Source organism: Danio rerio, chromosome 24 (genome assembly GCF_052040795.2).
Source record: "Danio rerio strain M-AB ecotype USA chromosome 24, GRCz13ab, whole genome shotgun sequence".
Classification (NCBI taxonomy): Eukaryota; Metazoa; Chordata; class Actinopteri; order Cypriniformes; family Danionidae; genus Danio; species Danio rerio.
This window is the reverse complement of record NC_141044.1, coordinates 20,165,533-20,184,907: the sequence shown is the minus strand read 5'-3', so window position 1 is coordinate 20,184,907 and position 19,375 is coordinate 20,165,533. Positions and strand designations below refer to the sequence as shown.

Sequence of the window (19,375 nt, the reverse complement as noted above, 5' to 3'; positions counted from 1 at the left end):
CTTGTACTTTATTCACATCAAATTCAGTTTGTGTATAGCATTTTCAATTTAATTTTGCTACTTATAAAGCTTTAAAATGTGGATACAATTTACATATTAAAACAGTGTTTGAAATGAGAAATGCAAACAATGTAATTTAATTTACATTTTCATTCTGCACCAAACATTGCTCAATTTACTTGGAAAATGCAAATTCAAATACAGAAATACATTGCCATTTAACATATTGCATTGCCATTTTGCATATTACATTTTGAATTGAATTATGCTACTCATATGCTTCCATACATGACCGGCATATTTTAAACTAATAGGTAAATAAATACATGGCAAAGTATGAATCAAGTGATTCTTGCCCCACCTACAGGTGACACGGGAAATTAAACATGTCACCTAGCAACAGCAGCAGGCTAAACAGACACACACTGTCGGAGAAGCACAGGTAACGTACATTTTGTAGAAGTGCTTAACGTTAAACAATTTACATTATTTTTTATTGTTCTCATCTTGTTGGAAGATATTCTTTCTTCGTTTCTGATACATTGTACCTTTTGGCATGTAGCTTGCAGTGTTCGTCTTCTAGATGGGGAAAAAAGTCAAAAAAGAGGCTGAGACATGCCCGAAAGATGTGGTGAGAGCGTATTTCTTGACCCTTGAGATTTTGCATGACTTCCTCGCTATGGTAGACCGTTTCAACATTAAATAAAAAAAAAAACATAGCCTACTTATGTTTTCATGCTACTAGTACTTTCTTTTTTAGATACAGTTGTCATTTCCATGAAGTGGTACTAGTAAAGTAAGGCCTAGCTACATATCATGTTCTTACAGTGTTTTATTCTTTAGATTCTTACTTACTTTAAAGTTACCTATAGGCAATAGTACCTTTTCAATAACGTTATACAGAGCACTGCATAAATAAGTACACCCTGTTTTGAAAATGAATATTTTTATCCATTTCCCAGTGAATATATGCATTTTGGTGCATTTAAACAAAACAGATTTATTAAACAGATATATTTACTAAAACAACATTTTAGTCACCAAACAGATTTAGAAATTGAAAGATCATACAAATTTGTATTTAACATTTTTCTATAACATAAAAGTTTGCGTGTACTTAATTTTGGACCGTTATTGTAAATTATTTTGTTGAATAAGCTCCAGATTTGGCTTCAGTACTGGCTAATCTGATGTATATGCACAAATATAATATTGTTTAGCTTCCTTTTGAAAATATGCATTTAAAAGATAGATTTAAAAGGGGTCTACTTATATAGGCTGAGCACTGTAACTATGCTAGATGTTATCTACAAGAAAAAATATTCTTTAGAAACCAGTACTTATTCCTGAATACTACTACATTTTTAATATACCACCATATATTATATAATAGCCTGCTACCTTTTATTTGTCGCTAGTATTTAATCATTGTGCACTTGCATTATACTAGTTTATTGGATACATAATAACTATAAAATATATGCTAGTTTTTAATTTTTGTATACTAATAATTATTAGTTAGGTTATAGTTTTATTCTAGAACTTAATCATTGTGCATCATACATTTTAAATATATAATAGGACTTATTCGTTTGATATCTTTTGCAGTAACTACAAAAAAAAACAATTCTTATTTTAAAAACTTTTTGAAGTAACTAAATATTTGTTCGTAACAAGTAACAACAGAATAGCTACTTAAGAAATATGTTCAAGTAATAAGAATTAACAGGTTTCATATTTTGTGATTCAGTTTTTTCTATTTATTTACAGTTATGAATTGCATTATAAGAACCTTTAGCTCTGCTCTGTTGACTTTGTTTGTTAAAAACTCATCTCTGCAGTGTTACAAATTGACTTTTATTGAGATTTTAGAACAATATTTTGTATATCAAATAATGTATAGACTGTTCATTCTGTAAAATAACAAAAAAAAATAATACTGCTAATTTCTCACCAGTTTTTGTACTGTAATTAACCACACCAATACAGAATATGTATGACTTCAAATTATGCTTAATAATATTAATAAAAGACACTTTTTCAAACTTTTAAATTTTAAAAGTTGTTGAAGGAAAATCAAGGTCCCATAATGCAGTTCAAAAGCATAAAAAAATCATAAATTAGCTGTAGCTGGACTTATGCCACAACAATTGGCTGTTCATTCCACTGTGGCAACTCCTGATTAATGGGGAACTAAGCCGAAAGATTCATTTTTTCAGTGTGTCTAAAGTAGTACTACTGCACTAAATAAATACCAGTACTTCACGAAAAACATAAGGTCTAAAAAATAGGTACTAGTTTCATGAAAATATGACTTCATATCCCGTATGCCAACATTTTAATACAATTCACATTTAATCCTTTTAGTTCGACCCTTTATCCATCGAAAGCAAAACTGCAACAACAGCAGTTCTGATGCTCAGCTCTCCTGAAGAAGAAGTGCTGGCCAAAGCTTGCGAGGCCATCCACAAATTTGCAGAAAAAGGTAACAGTGTCATCTAGTCTTACAATCTGAGGTCATTGAGAATTTTGCAGAGGTAAGTGTCCACTGTGTTCCCTCATGTGGTATTACTTCATTGATTTCACTGTGTGTTTTTGCTGTCTGCTGCTATTTTTAGGTGATGAGAATAAGACTTGTTTGATGTGTTTGGGAGCGATTGAACCCCTTTCTCTTCTCATATCTCATGAAGACAAGATTGTGCGCAGGAATGCTGTCATGGCTTTGGGCGTCATGGCTTCTAACAGTACGTAGGGTTTAAAAATAGGCACAGTAAGTAAATCAAAAGATTTTTAGCAACATAGTATTCATTTATTTGTCACATTTGAACAGATGAAGTTAAAAAGCGCCTGAAGTGTCTGGATGTGATACCTGCAATAATCAGCAAACTGTCTCCAGAAGGTACTGGTAGCTTCTATTTTCATTTTTAAATTGAGTGCGCATTTAACCATTCATGCATTCATCTATAGGCTAAATAAAGATAAAGAATATACTCTGTATATATATACAGTTAAAGTCAGAATTATTAGCCCCCCTGTGAATTTTGTTTTCTTTTTAAATATTTCCCAAATAATGTTCAACAGAGCAAGAAAATGTTCACAGTACGTCTGATAATATTTTTTTCTTCTGGAGAAAGTCATATTTGTTTTATTTCGACTAGAAAAATAGCAGTTTTTAATTTTTTTAAACACCATTTTAAGGACAAAATCATTAGCCCCTTTAAGCTATTTTTTTTTCGATAGTCTACAAAACAAGCCATCATTATACAGTAACTTGCCTAATTACCCTAACCTGCCTAGTTAACTTACTGTAATTAACCTAGTTAAGCCTTTAAATGTCACTTTAAGCTGTCTTGAAAAATATCTAGTCAAATATTATTTACTGTCATCATGGCAAAGATAAAATAAATCCATTATTAGAAATGAGTTATTAAAACTATTATGTTTAGAAATGTGCTGAAAAAAATATCTTCTCTTCGTTAAATAGAAATTGGGGAAAAATAAACAGGGGGGCTAATAATTCTGACTTAACAACTATAGCTGGTCAAAAAAATGGGGTCAGCAGGATTTTAAAATTCTTTTAAATAAGCTTTGTTCTGCTCACCAAGGCTGCGTTTATTTCATCAAAAATACAGTAATGTAAAATTGCTATTGAAAAAATTTTATTGCACTATAAAATTACTGATCAAAGGTAGTTTATAATTTTATTTAATAATGTATTCCAGTGAATTCATTGATGAATTTTCAGCTTCATTACTCCAATCTTGAGTTACATGATCCTTCAGAAATCTCTCTAATATTAATTATTATTATTGTTGTTGTTGTTGTTGTTGTTGTTGTGGTGGTGGTGGTTGCAACCCAAGCTCATTATTATTATTATTATTATTATTATTAATGGTGATAATAATAAAAGCATTAATGACTGGAGTAATAATTTCATTTGAAACTAAATACAGTAAGTAATAAATAAATATTTGCTAAAATATGTATTTAACAATAACCATTTTTTTACATTTAATAAATGCCACCTTGATGAACAGGCAACCACAACAACAACAAGCACTAGATAATAACAGTAATAATGGTACATTATATTATATTTATTACTATTTTTATTGTGTAAAAAGTATGATCTTTTTTACATTCATTCATCCACCTTTAAAAGGAGGAGGGAGAACATAACTTGAATACAATTAGTTTTCCCTATCCAAATAAAAATATTAATATTAATAATTTATCAATATTTTTATATATTTACCTTGATTATAGTTATTCCTATATGAATAATGATATTAGTACATTTTATTATTATTAATATTATTATTATTATTATCCAAAGTAATTAAAGCAGGGTAAATGCAGGGTAAACTACTTAAATAGAGATATTAATATTGCTTATTTTACAGGTAAATTATTATCATGAAATAACAATTCTTGTATTGTTTCATCTAAAAAAGTTGTTTATACTTATAATAATAATAAATACTATTATGATTATACACTGATAGAATAATACAGTATATTATTATATATTTAAAATAAGTTTATTGTTATTGTTTTTATTATTTTTTTTCAAACTTTGATTATTATTTAAAGAAGAAAAAATTATATCACACTCTGGAAAAAAGTATTTAATAACATAAATATTTTCTGACAATAAGCCTTGATGTCTAGAGCAGTTTACCCTGCATTTACCCTGCTTTAATTATTTGTAAATGTTTGATTTCTTGTCCACACATTTAACCTGCCACCATCTGTTCCTCAGAGAATGTTATGGTCCATGAATTTGCCACATTGTGTTTGGCATCATTGTCAGTGGACTTCTCCTACAAGATCCAGATATTTGAAAGCAATGGACTTGAACCTCTTATTCAGCTCTTGTCCAGCCCAGATCCAGATGTGAAGAAAAACTCAGTGGAGTGCATCTTTAATCTAGTGCAAGTAAGACAACAGATCAGTCAGAGTCAGTCAGAAAGGTTGCTGTGATTTCTGATTAAAAGGCATCTTGCAGGATGGTTTTCAAATTGGTTGTGTTTTAAAAAACATCAAAGATACTTAATCAGCTTTAAAGGGATATTTACACAAAAATGACAATTCTTTTACTCACCCTCCATTTATTCCAATACGGCTTGAGATTTTTTTCTTCAGTTGATCATAAAAATTTGGATTTTTTTGAAGAATGTTAGAAACTCATAATTTTTCTATAGATGTCAGTGGTTACCAGTTTCTGACATTCTTCAATGTATCCTCTTTTTTGTTCAACAAAAAGGTTTGGAACTGTTTTGGAAATTTTAGGGTGAACTGTTCCTTTAAACGCAGAACTCTTTGTATTCCAGAAGGACACATTTCAGATCAATTATTTGTGCTCTCTGCTGCTCTGTGTAAACTCAGGACGTCCAGAATAGAGCGGCTGTGCAGCGTCTGAATGGACTCCCTCCACTTCTGGACCTGCTGCGCTCAGAGTTCCCAGTCATTCAGCAACTTGCACTGCACACTATAGAGAAAATCACCTCTGACACCGAAACCTGTGTGGCCTTCAGGAATGTACAGGGCTTTGAGAGAATCCTGGAGGTTGTGGCGATGAAAGTAGGTTAATTATGCACTTCTAAATTATTCATATAACACTTAGCCATTTCAAATCCGCTCCTTCATTCATTACTAGTAAAATCATTCATCTGCATGCAGGTTAAGGACAATTTAAGCAATTCTATGGAAATCATAAAGCATGTGATTGGCAGTTGTGTTTTTTCTTGCTTGACAGGAGTTTAGTGACCTGCATGAAGGGGCTCTTAGGGTTATCTTGAACTGTCTGGAGGACACTGAGTCCATGCAGCTTTTTCAGACGATGGGGGGCCTGGAACAACTACTGCAGTGTGTTGGCACATCCACAGTGGCTGAAGTGGAGGCAAATGCAGTCAAAGCCGTAGCCAAGCTGGCACAGAGCAGTATGTCTACAAGAAAAAAATTTTGACAGATAACTGAATGTGTCTTATATACTTTCACCTAAAAATTCAGTCATATTTAGCCCATACCCATATAGGAATTAATTTTTTTACAATCATTATAAGACAAAAGGATTAGCCCTCTTGATAAAATTTAAATCCCGAAGCACTTTTTAATAGAGAACACATTTTTAAACACAATGTTAAAATATCGGCCACTTTATTAAGTACACCTTACCAGTTACCGGGTTGGACTCCTTTTCCCATAAGAAATCGAGACTCATCAGACCAGGCAACATTTTCCCATTCTTGTTTTGTCAAATTTTGTTGAGCTTGTGTGAATTGTAGCCTCAGATTCCTGTTCTTAGCTGACAAGAGTGGCACCTGGTGTGGTCTTCTGCTGCTGTAGTCTATCTGCCTCAAGGTTCGAAGTATTGTGCATTCTCGTCTGCATACCTCAGTTGTAACGAGGGGTTAATTGAGTTACTGTTGCCTTTCCATCAGCTGGAACCAGTCTGGCCATTCACCTCTGACCTCTGGCATCAACAGGGCATTTGCGCCCACAGAACTGCTGTTTACTGGATATTTTCCCACTGGACTCTTTTTCAGACCTTTCTCTGTAAACTTTAGAGATGGTTGTGCGTAAAAATCCCAGTAGATCTGCAGTTTCTGAAATACTTAGATCAGCTCATCTGGCACAACAACCATTCCTTGTTCAAAGTCACGTAAATCACCTCTGATGCTCAGTTTGAACTGCAGCAGATCGACTTGACCATGTCTACATGCCTAAATGCATTAAGTGCTGCCATGCGACTGGCTGATAAGGAATTTGCGTTAACGAGCAGTTGGACAGGTGTACCCAATAAAGTGGCTGGTGAGTGTACATGTAATATCAGCTAGCTACTTTTGCCTTTTCCATAATGACTGTACACATATTTGGCTAGTTATTTTGAAAGATATTAGTATTACAGCTTAAAGTTCAATTTAAAGGCTTAACTAGGTTAATTAGGCAAGTTAAGTTTATTTGGCAAATCATAAGACTGTTAATTCTTATGATAAGATAAGTTTGTTCTCTAGCCAATCAAAACAAGGTTTTGTTGTCTTGGTAATGTCAAGTTGGCATGACAAAGACAAAAACAGGTTGTGATTTATTTGTTTTTGTCAAACTGTCATAACAAACAATGTCAACTTTGCCTTTTAAATGACATAACTTAGCAATTAACACATAACAGTTGTTATAAGCATGCATAAAATTCACATTCACATTCATGATAATAAAGGTTTCATGAACACCCCTGAATAACTGTGAATATATATTGAATTAATACCTTAAAAATATATATTAGCAATATTTTATTTCCTATTTTGATGGTGTATAAACCACCTCAAAAATCTAAGGTATGCCATTAATGTACACCTACTTATAAGGTAGACTCTCAGAAATAAAGGTACGTAAGCTGTCACTGGGGTGGTACCTTTCCAAAAGATACAAATTTGTACCTAAAAGGTCCATATTAATACCTCAAGAGTACATAAGAGTACCTAAAAAGTACAAAAGTGTTCCTCTTAAAATTATTAGGTACTAATATATACTTTCGAGGCACTAATATGGACCCTTCAACTACAAATGTGTACCCTTTGAAAAGGTACCAACCCAGTGACAGCTCACTTCATTTCTGAAAGTGTACCTAAGGTGTTATTTGTACACTTTAAATTCCTCCTTACAAGATTATATATCGTCACCTTGGAATTATAAGGTTCTATCTGCATCTGAATGATTTTGAGATATTGAGCTTTAAAGTTTTTGCATTCCATAGCAAACAGTATCTGTGTAACATTTGTTTTTTAAATAAAAAGTCTTGAAATGTAAACATCTTATAAAAAATAACATACCATAATGTAAATAAGTTGTCATTTAAAAAGAATATGTCAATAACTCAATTTTGACAAAAATGTCTGATAGAACCTTATAATTCTAAGATGACGATATGTTAAATCTTAATAGAATGTATTAATAAGATGTAAATATTAGTTTATCAAGAGTACATAATTGTACTAGCATTTACTCATTTAAAAGGGGGTATTTTAGTACTAGTGTAGGGGCACATGAGTGTCATTTACAGGTGTAGATCCTTGGTTACATACTAATGGTACATTGTCTGCACATTTTGTCTTAAAGGGATAGTTCACCCAAAAATTTTGCTTTGGTTATTAATTACTCACTTTCATGTCTTTCCAATCCCCTGAGACCTTTGTTCATCTTCAGAGCACAGCACATTAAATAATTTAGATGAATTCCAAGAGCTCCATCATCCTCGAATGACTCAAATCATCTTCAAAATGACAACAAAAAAAATCCTTAAAAAGTCCAATTGTCTTGTGGACCAATTGGAATATTGTGAAGCTAAAAGAATACATTCGTGTGCCCATGAAGATGCCCATGTGTGATTTCCTTTGAGGTATACCTCAGCAGCACGGCATGCATAAAGAGCACATCACTCTTGTGAACACGTGCCCTATACTGACACTGATGAAAAAATGGTAAATAAAGTTATTTTGGTTTTTAAAAGCATTTTCATAGCTTGATAATATTCTAATTCAGTGTTTCTAAACCACATTCCTGGAGGACCACAAACACTGCATGTTTTGGTTGTTTCCTTTGTTTGTCACACCCATTACAGGTCTTTCAGTCTCTGCTAATGAGCTGATGATCGGAATCAGGTGTGTTTGGTTAAGCAGACATGGAAAATGTGCAAGGCTGGTGGTCCCCCAAGAACGTGGTTGAGAAACACTGTTCTAATTGAACCATTGTAGACATATGATCTGTATTGGGAATGTTAATGGTAGCTTTCTGAATGAGTCAGGACTGTTACTTTCTATGGAGGATGAAGTAGATCTGTTCATTTGTAACTTCATTTGCAACTTCATTTGTATTCCAAAGAACCGACTGTCTCAGGGCTTTGTGCCATGAGGGTGAGTAATTAATAGAAGAATTTAAATGCATTAGTGAATTATCATTTTAAAGTTGTATAATGGTAGAAGTTCAAAATTAGATTGTATAATTTTAAATTTTATTTACAATTTTTTTTCTGTCATAAAGGTGAGAACAGAAAAATTCTGCATGAGCGGAATATAGAAAAAACTCTCACTGACCTTCTCACACAGGAGAACGAAAGTGTACGCACTGCTGTGTGCCAGGCTGTGGCAACAGTGAGCAAAAACCTCTCCAGCAGGGACACATTCAGAAGTCTGGGTAATTGCATTTACATCAAATATCCAGACCTGTTTTACTTCCCCTTTTAATTCAGTTAACATTTTCACTCTTATTGTATCATTCAATTGCTTATATGTCTATGCATTTCAGATGGCATCAGACCCATTGTGCAGCTTCTGAACAGTGAAGGAAGTGAATTAAGAATGGCCGCAGCAGAGGCCTTGTCCAGCCTGACCAACAGCAACAATCTCAATGCATAGTAAGTCATTAATAGCAATTTGTGCCCGCAGAATGTAGTTTAGAGATGTACATCCCTGGTTACATGCTATTGGTATGTTCTCTGCACATTTGTCTTGAAGGTGCAGTAAGTGATCTGCCTAAATGCTAACTGGTTAGCATAATATATTTGAAACACAATACCTCCTCTGCTGTCCAAAGCCATGCCTCCTAAAATCAAGAACGCGCTCATTAAAGATGACAGAGACCCACTAGATCATGTCATTCACCAGTTAGAAAACTTTATAATTCTACAATTCTGAACCAAAAACTGGCCGACGGGGTGCAGGAATTACACTCATTACTAAGCCATACTTACATGCTATTTCAGACTGAATATTCAAAGTAGCATGGTAAACAACACACCCACATAGCAAAGTTTCTCTGGCCCAGCTCTGGCTCTGTAGCAATGAATTACGGTACATGATTGGACTAAGTCTGGCTTCCATACAAGGGCCAAACATGTACCATATCTGGGCCAAGTCTCAGCCAAGTTAATAACCAATAATTGGTCCAGATATGTTGGTGTATCATGACTTCAATGAATTTGATAATCTCATGAAGCATTTCGCTATATGGCCACGCTTTTTCTCAAAGCGACCTGATTGGCTGATTTTTTTTCCCTACTCAAAAATAATTTAAATGCATTTTAAAAGTGAGTAAAGATAGGCCAAATTTACATGTTTTTTTACATCTGGGCCAAATACTACGTTTGATCTGGCTGAAGTCTTATGTGCTGCCTTAAAGACGGTGACACCTCTGCAAACCTGGGCCTTGTTTGACCCACATGCTGTATGCCTGAGCCAGATGAATGCCTGCTATGCCAGCTTTATGCCAAATCTGGGGCAGAATTCTTTGCAAGGAGCGCGCCACACCTTGTCATTGTTCAAAAATGAGCCAATGTGATGTGAATATAAAACCAACTTCAGCTCAGTAAAATAGGCTAGGCAAATTAGTGCTATTTACTTATGTTTTGTTGTTAAATTAAATAAAAATCTACATTATCGATGCTGTAAAAGGTATCTTATGAAATTGAAAATAGTCTCATCAATCTTTCACTGGAAGATTTCAGTGGCTGATCAGCACTTCCGTGCATCACCCATTTGCAACGCAACAAAACCTACATAAGCTTCGCATTACATGGGGTCGTCTTTCCTCCAATGATGCAAAAGTAACTCCAATATTGATTCAGGATTTTAAAAAGTTTTGATTCAGCATTTGTTTTTACCGCTGTCTGCATGTGCATGTGCTAATGCCGAATCTGCATGAACAGAGGTGCACAGATGTACAAATCTACATTTATTGACAGACAGTTTGGGCTACTTATCAGAATTATGGGAATTATCGGCTCGACAATATTTAATTGGATAAACATTTAGTCTTATGCCTTACCCAGAATATAAAAATACACATAAATACATTAAGATCATTTTACACTTTAATCATTACTATTAGAATGTGAAGAGATTTTTAAACAGCACAGCAAAATTAGTTTCTGAAGACCATTACCTACTGCCACATTAAACAATCCCCTGAGACATTTGTTCATCTTCAGAGAACAAATGTAGTAATTTTAGATGAAAACAAACTCCAGAAAGGTACCAAAAACCATCCTTGACGCATTCCATATGCCTTCAGAGGTTTAATCTGAGATTTAATCTGAATATTATGAAGCTGCAAGATCTGCGCACTGAGAAGTAAATTAAGAATGGCTGCAGCAGAGGCATTGTTCAGCCTGACCAACAGCAACTTAGTCGTTTTTAGGCCCACACAGAAATTGAGCCTGCAGAAATCATTAAGTCTATTTATTTACTCATGTAAATGTGTATAAATATATATTTATTCAGTTTTTATATTGAATTTAGTACTGCTTTTTAAAAAAAAATGGAAATGTTTTATGTACAATTCAGTTTAAAAAGTCAAATTTTCGGTCTTTTAGTAGATATATTTTATGAGAGACTCCTATAGCTTCCTATAGCTTTGTTTACCATAATTGGGTCCGCTGCTTAAAACATATGCTGGAATAGTTGGCGGTTCATTTCGCTGTGATGACCCCTGATAAATAAGAGACTAAGCTGAAGGAAAATGAATGAATGAAAGTTTTTAGTCACGATACTCCTAAAATCATTCTGCATTAACCTGTAGAGTTTTTACAAAATATGCACAAAAATGACAAACAAGTTTGCAGATTCGGTCTGGCCCTGGTCAAGATTATCTACTCCAGAATGACATTTTTAACCTTTCTTTGTCCCCATTTTTAGTGCTATATATGATGCAGAAGGAGACAGGCTGTTGGTGCGACAGCTGCAAGACAGCTGCACTGGAGCAGCTGTGTATGCGGCAATGGCCTTGACAAACATGGCATCACAGGAGGAGCTGCGGAAAAGCATTCTGGCCCATGAAGCCATGCCAGCATTGGTGGAGCTGCTTCACTCCACTGATAATAACATTCTCATCAGTGCAGTGCAGGCTGTGGCTTCACTGACCTGTGATGCAGAGGCCAGGCAGGAGGTAACAAGCAGTGCACTGCACAAAAGAGTCCATTTCAAAGGTCTACACAATCACCACAGCTTATCAGCTAACTGAGCGCCAGACAAACAAACTTTTTTTCTGGGTCAGGGGTGTGAAGGGCGTAAATGGATATTGTTGTGCAGTGCATTATGTGTCATTTCTGGTGATTGTTTTGCTGTTTTCTTTACTTGCAGCTGAGAAATGTTGGAGGGCTATCAGCTTTAGTTCAGCTGCTCAAATCGATCAATGCTGAAATTCGCAGAAATGCTTCCTGGGCAATTAGTGTGTGCGCAAACGACGAAATAACAGCCTTAGAATTGTGTAATGTTGGGTAAGTATGCTATGCGTTACACACAAAATGGAAGATTTTTACAGTAAAAAGTCACTAAAATCTTCTCTTTCTCATTCTGATGCTTGATTTACAGGAAAGTTCATCCAAAAATAAAAAATTCTGTCACCGTTCACTCACCCTATACTTGTTCCAAACCTTTATGAGTTTCTTTCCTCTGCTGAACTCAAAAGAAGATATTTTGAAGAAAGCTGAAAACCTGCCACAGTTCATTTTCATAGTTTCATGTTTTTCTTGCTATAAAGGTTAATGTTTATAGGTTTTCAGCTGTCTTTAAACACAAAACAAAAGGTTTGGAACTACTTCAGGGTGAGTAAAGAGTGAGTACATTTTCATTTTTAGATGAACTATCCCTTTAAATTTCAGCAGATCATCTTGAACATGAAATGCCACCATGTGATGATGAGAATCTTTAAAGGTGCAGTAGGTGATCGGCCAGAATGCATTAGCATATTAGCTTAGAAACTTTACAGCCCTCCCCTGCCGTCCAAAGCCCACGCCTCCTTAAGTCATGAACGCAGGGACACGCTGATTAGATTTAACACTAGATCAAGTCATTCACCAGTTAGAAAACTCTGTGGAGACCATTGATGGAGACACGCACTTTACCAAGCGTAGTTGTTGACAGGCCAGCGGGTGCAGGATTTATATTTCCCCAAAACCATCACAGGCTGTCACTGTTCAAAAATGTGACGTTATGCGAACGAGCACATTTACTTATGTTTTGTTATTAAACTAACTAACTCCATGAACTTGAAAATAGCCAATCTTTTCGCCTAACGTTTTCAGTGGATGAACAACACTTCTGTGCATATAAACCCATTCATAACAAGAACACAGTCTACATAAGCTGTGCGTAGCTGTTATAATTTTAAAACATAGCAAAAGAAATACTTCAGCCATCAGATATTTGTTTTGAACTGCATAACATCATTGCCCTCCAGCGTGCAAAAGTAATCTCGATATTGATTCAGAGTTTAGATAGAAAAGTTTTGATTCTGCATTTTTGGCAGAAGCCCTTTCAAAACCATCTTTGTTGTCATGCATACAAGGCCATGTTGGTCTTTCAGAAAGAAGTTTAGGTTGATGCAGAGTTTGCCTGATGTCTCTCTGTCAGCGGTAGATCCATGCTTCACGTGTACGCGCAAGTGACATATCTGACTGTGCAGAAATTCAAATTTAAATTTGTTGACAGACAGTTTGAGATATCTGACGTAATTGAGTTTTTTATTGGTCCAACAATATTTAATTGGATGAACATTTTTTTGTCTTATGCCTTACCCAGAATATAAAAATACATATAAGGGTATTTCTTCAACTACGTGCACTTTTTGTCCTTTGATCATATAACCAAAACTATATATAATTTTGTTCAAATTCCTCTTTCTTTGTTAAACTAACATAAAAAACCTACTTTAAAAAAACGTACTACCTTTCCATTATAATTTTTTCATATTAATGACCTTTTAGGTGTCAAAATCACTGTTTTCACCTTGTTGCACACCCAGAGTTTTAAACTTCAACAATGAAAGTAACATTTTAAAATAATATTTATCTGGTATCTATTCATGTATCTTAATTAAGCAATAGTGAAATCATTTAATTATTTTTTAGTTATTTATGTGAGTCTATTATCAATAAAAATTTTTATACAAAATATAGCTGTCGCACCGTATCAGTGTCATTTCCACCACAACACTGTAACGTTGCTTTAAAAAGTTTGTGTGAAAGATTATTTAGGTGATTTATATGATAATGAATAGTGTCATCTGAGAACATGTTCAAGATGGAGGGAATTACAATTTTTATCAACAATACTTGAAGAAAAATCAAGGTTAATGTTGCTTGATAAGGCAATACATTTTTTCTACATCATTTCCAAACATGTTGTACCTTCAAAGATGTTTTCAAAAACCAAACAAAATCAAGGTAAATAGGAGTGTTTAGTATACATGAATGCTAGTATCAATTAAAAGCTAATCGGTGAAGCTATTTTTCATTTTTTCACAATAAACTGTTGAAATGTCATTTCCACCACTGTCATCTCCATCCCCACACACATTTTAAAAAATATTTTACAAAGTACTCAACACACATTAAAAGTGTATTTACAATGTATAAGTTCATGCTTTATTTAATATATGAATTCAGTTTTTTTTTCTAATAAGCTCTTAACAAAATTAATATTACATTTTAGAGTGTGACAGGTGTACAATTCAGCATACAACAAATTTATTTCATTGACAAATGTAAAATTATTATATATATTGTGGAAAGATTGGTTAAACTAGATACAAAAATGATCTTAGACAATGTTTGACTGCCATAATTTATTTCATTTTGAAATAAGCTGTATATTGAGATGTGGTGGGATTGACATTTGTTCAGTTCACGATGGAAAAAAAAATTCTCTTATCTAATTTTGTCCTCATACAGATCTCAAAACTAGACAAATTGTTCAAACTTATGAGGCTATGTTACGTTCATTTTGAACAAGTTTTTTTTTTTTTTACTTAACTTCACAAGCATTAAAGTGCCCGTAGTTGAAGAATGACCCATAAATACATTTAGATCATTTACTTTAATTATTACTATTGGAATGTAAATAGACTTTCAACCAGCACAACAACAAATGTTTCTAAGGACAATCACCTACTGCACCTTTAACAAGCATTAAATGTACCTGATAAAATGGCCACTGTATAACCCTTTAGCAGGTGCATCAGCCTTTTCTTTGAACATTAAAAAGGTTTCTTGCCAAGACTATTGACGTTGACATTTAAATAATGAACTGTAAAAGTAAAACCAGAAGATGGCAGCAGATCACAAGTGCCAAACATGTAGAAGATTATTAAGCGTATTTAGGACCAGTTTAAATGTCATGCATTCTGTCTTCTTCCTCTTGTGCATTTTAAACAATTGATATAATTCTGTCAGCCATTTTGATTATAATCTAATCACAATAGTTATTTTTTTGTATTTATTTAAGGATTAATATTTATATAATCTAATCTTGATCATCTGTTGTACTGCTATTGATTTCTAATTTATTTTAAACCAATCAAAAGAAATAAAACAAATGCCAGCATGATATAAGAATAATTTACAATTAAAACGATACATTTATCCCAAATTTCATATTACTGTAAATGACAAGTGGGAAATGCATTACTATTAAATGACAATGTAACAAAACTACTACAAATAAAGTTCTAAAAATAGGCTTAATTTTTTAGTCTCTCTCTTTTGGGGGGATTATATTGCTGACCGTTTTTGAGAGATTCGTTCTGCTAGGTGTTCCATCACTTGAAGGGTCAGCTCATTGATTGTTCAGTCATTTGGCGTTATTCTCATCAATCTTACAGAGCTCTAGAGATCCTCCAGGAAATCAGCCTGTCATCACATCGTAGCAACAAATTCAGTCAGCTGGCACTACAGAAGCTTCTGGACAGCAATCTATCATTGAAATATAGTTTGACTGGACACCTGTCATCCAGCGATATTACCACTGATGGCTTCTATGACCCTGGACAGGTCTGAATGTAAACGTTTCTCAAGAGCAAAACTAAATCTTCAGTCTCAAATGCTGCACAAATCAATCAGTCACTCTCTTTTCTCTTGTTTTGTCTTCCTCCTGTAGATAAGAGTGGGTCATCAGTTTCCTGTATTAGAGGATATATCAAAACAAGTGGTCAACCAGCATCGAGCCACCATTGCGGTCAATGGAAAACCTCAGAATCAGTATGTTAAGGCCAAGGGTCAAAAACTACTTTATCACATAAAACTTGCACAAACATTGTACCAAACAACTTTTCAAATATGACCCCGGACCACAAAACTAGCCTTATTTTTGCCAGTAGCCTAAAAAACAATGTGTATGGGTCCAAATAGATCTTTCCTTTCTGCCAAAAATCATTCAAATGTTCTATGAAGATATTTAAAAATTGTCCTACAGTAAATATATCAAAACTCAATTTCTGATTAGTAATGTTCATTGATAAGAACTTCATTTAATTCTTCAATAAAACTTAAATAATTTTTAAAAACTCAGATTACATATTAAAACAGTTATATCTCTGCTGAGATGTATGTTTATATATATATATATATATATATATATATATATATATATATATATATATATATATATATATATATATATATATATTTTTTTTTTTTTTAAATCAGATTTCGGGGGTGGCACAGTGTTCAGTAGTTAGTTGCGTAAGACATACAGTATGCTGGAATAGTTGGTGGCTCATTCCACTGTGGCAACCTCTGAAATAGAGACTCGAAGGAAGTCGAAGGATAGGAAGATAAGTCAAAGGAAAATGAATGAATGTATTCAGATTTCAGGTGATGTAAAAATCTCCAATAAAAAATTTACACTAATGATAGACTTTCTGATCCAGGATCATAAATAGTGCTAATTTTTCTATTCTATTTTGACCAGTATTTAGATCTCTTCTCTAATCTCACTTTAGAGAGAAAACAAGTTCTTTGTGGAGAATAAAGGCTTTCAGAGGCCGTCCTATTCCACAGCATTAGTTCTCCAGCAGCACACTTGAATATTAAATACCTCTGTTGCGCAACAGATAGATGTAGATAGATGGATTTCCCCCCCGGGGGAGGAAAATTCTTTTGCCTGCATTAGCTCGGGAATCATGCCTGGAGCTTCCACAGGAGAATTGGGAACTCTGCCACTGAGGCTCAAGCAACACAATTTATGCTTATTATAAGTTAATTGTATTTAAAGATTCTTAATTACACAGAACATTGTTTGACCACTTTTATACTTTTGTGTTTGTTTTGATCTTGGCGTTTGTGGACAGAGTTCTGGACTTAAATGTCAAGTGAACTCAAAGGTTACTTGATTAAGAGCTGTAGGATATGTTTGTGAAGGAGTTTACTTTTTGTCCATAGTGGAAGTTAAAGGAAAAGCCAACCAATATGTATCTGACTAAATAGATATGAAGATATTGGGGGAATTTTTCTTTATCCAATCAGAGTGTGTGGGGCTTTGATGGCTTTTTTATGGTCCAAAATCCAGCCTACATATAGAACGTTTTGAGCTGAAATAGTTTATGTGTAAAGAATTTATATTATATATTTTTTTCTGAAAATGCAGCTTATTTGTTGGCTGGGGTTGTGTGAATTATTTTAAAGTGACTTAAACGTGTGATTACATTCAAGAAATTAAGATCAATTGTCATAGTGATGGAATCTCAATTCCTATCATATTTGTTTTCTATAAATTAGACTGATAGTTTGACCCACTCCTGGAATCCTCCAAAACAACCTAATACCATAAATAATAAGTTCATTTTTATTTTTCAGTTTAATCCTTTTAAGTATTAAAAGGCCTCATCATTTATTCTACTTTAGATTTATCACCAAAGAACCAGAGGAAGGTAAACAAGACAGTCCAACAGATACTACAGCCTCATCTGTTTTAAACGGCAGAAGAAGCAGCAAAACACCAAGGTGTGTGTGTGAGCTGTGTATGTATATAAATGGGTTTCCTGTAAACCATTTTCCTGGTCTCATCTTTCTTTTTTTTCAAGTAAAACAAAGGGAAAAGGTCACAAAGAGGAAGATGAGAAAAAGAAAGAAGAGGATGAGTGCAAGCCACACCAGAAGATAATGGTGGAAGAAACATGGAGTTTGCCGTATGATGCTGCATTTCACAACCTTGTCAAAGAGGCTGCAGAATCCATAATGCCACTTAAGGATGAGGTCAAAATGTATACAGCTTTGGCCATGTGAGTTTTTCATCATCATCATCATCATCATCACCCCATATTTATCATCCACATGGCTGAAATAGGAAAATTGATGTGAGTTTCTCTTAGGTTAGTATGTGACGCGATGGGCGGTCAGGTTGAGCAACAGAAGCTTCATGACTTTCTGTGGGAGCTCCACATTAGCGAGCTGAAGTTTGAAGCCTGTTCCAACATCGTTCTCATTGGAAAGATTAAAAAGGGCACATATTTTCACAGAGCATTACTTTTTAAGGTAATTCATACATTCTTGTGTGCTATTCCAACAGGCACACAATGTCATAAGACATTAATATTAAAATGGTGATGTCAGGTGACCAAAATTCAATTTCTAGTCAGTGTCTAAGGACAACATTATTTTGATGTCCAGTAACGACATCAAATATCGTTAATATATAGTTAATTTTAGGTTGTGTTGGAAAGTGACCAAAAGCAAATGTCGAGCCAGCATCTTAAACTAACGTCATTTTGATGTCAAATACTGACATTTATTTGTAAGGGATGGCAAGCAAAATTCAACGTCTGATAGACGTCATTGTGGTAACATCCACGCAACGTCAAACTGTAACATCATTAGACGTTGATATTTGGTTCATTTTAGGTTTGACATTGACATTAGCCTGACATTGACGTCAACCCAGTTTTCATTTCCAAACAAAATGCAACGCCCCCAAGACATTGGGGTATGACATCTATCTGACACATGTTGACATCTTGTGCTTGCTGGGATTTGGCAGGATCTTTTTGCTTGACTGTATAAAAATGACCTGACAGTGACTTCAAGACTTATACATTTAAATTGAACTGCAAGTTATATGTCTCCATAAACATGGTGGTTGAAAAACAAATGCAGATTTAGTTACAACAGATGACTTTAGCCAGTTGTTTTAACAGATTAATTTCAATTCATTTTAGGTTCTTGCTGACCGAATTGGGCTGAGCTGTAGTCTCATCAGAGGAGAATACAACCGTGCCTGGAATGAAATTCTCATCATGGGTCCGAAGAAAGCTTATGGTTATTCTCAGCCTGAAAGCTATATCATAGACCTCATGCATCAACCTGGAAACCTCATGAAAAGCAACTCACAAGCAGCCCTAATATATCAGTCCATTTAAAGCAGATATTAATTTTGTTTCTGTGTGTCTATAGGGAAACTGAGAGGGGTGGGATAAATTCAATAATTTGACAATATATAAATTATACTCTGTAAAACAAAAATTGAATTAAATCCAAATAAAGTATTACCTTGATATAAAACTACGTGAGATATAAAATGCTGTGAATTGTGGTCAAGTCAGAGTTGTG

General features: G+C 34.1%; 1 protein-coding gene across 4 annotated transcripts; it reads left to right on the top strand.

Annotated features, from left to right (window-relative positions):
* Positions 1–391: 391 nt before the first annotated feature.
* armc3 (armadillo repeat containing 3) lies at positions 392–19,327 on the top strand. 4 transcript variants are annotated; one of them, XM_087309420.1, is made up of 18 exons: positions 392–442; positions 563–631; positions 2,368–2,485; positions 2,619–2,744; positions 2,831–2,899; positions 4,763–4,938; positions 5,389–5,583; positions 5,759–5,942; positions 9,040–9,192; positions 9,304–9,412; positions 11,691–11,940; positions 12,135–12,271; positions 15,655–15,823; positions 15,930–16,030; positions 17,675–17,773; positions 17,854–18,051; positions 18,142–18,304; positions 18,985–19,327. In XM_087309420.1, exons 2-18 carry the CDS (start codon positions 584–586, stop codon positions 19,183–19,185), a joined length of 2,496 nt encoding a protein of 831 aa, XP_087165546.1. In that variant the 5' UTR covers positions 392–442; positions 563–583; the 3' UTR covers positions 19,186–19,327. The 4 variants fall into 4 exon arrangements, with proteins under 4 accessions (XP_087165546.1, XP_087165547.1, XP_087165548.1 ...); XM_087309421.1 differs by having other exon boundaries at positions 2,368–2,537; XM_087309422.1 differs by lacking the exon at positions 18,142–18,304.
* Positions 19,328–19,375: the final 48 nt, after the last annotated feature.

Coding starts and splice junctions, on each gene's coding strand:
- armc3 (XM_087309420.1), top strand. CDS start 584: ATGGGGAAAAAAGTCAAAAAAGAGGCTGAGACATGCCCGAAAGATGTG. Junction 11,941..12,134: donor ATGCAGAGGCCAGGCAGGAG/GTAACAAGCAGT, acceptor CTTTACTTGCAG/CTGAGAAATGTTGGAGGGCT. Junction 15,824..15,929: donor GCTTCTATGACCCTGGACAG/GTCTGAATGTAA, acceptor TTCCTCCTGTAG/ATAAGAGTGGGTCATCAGTT.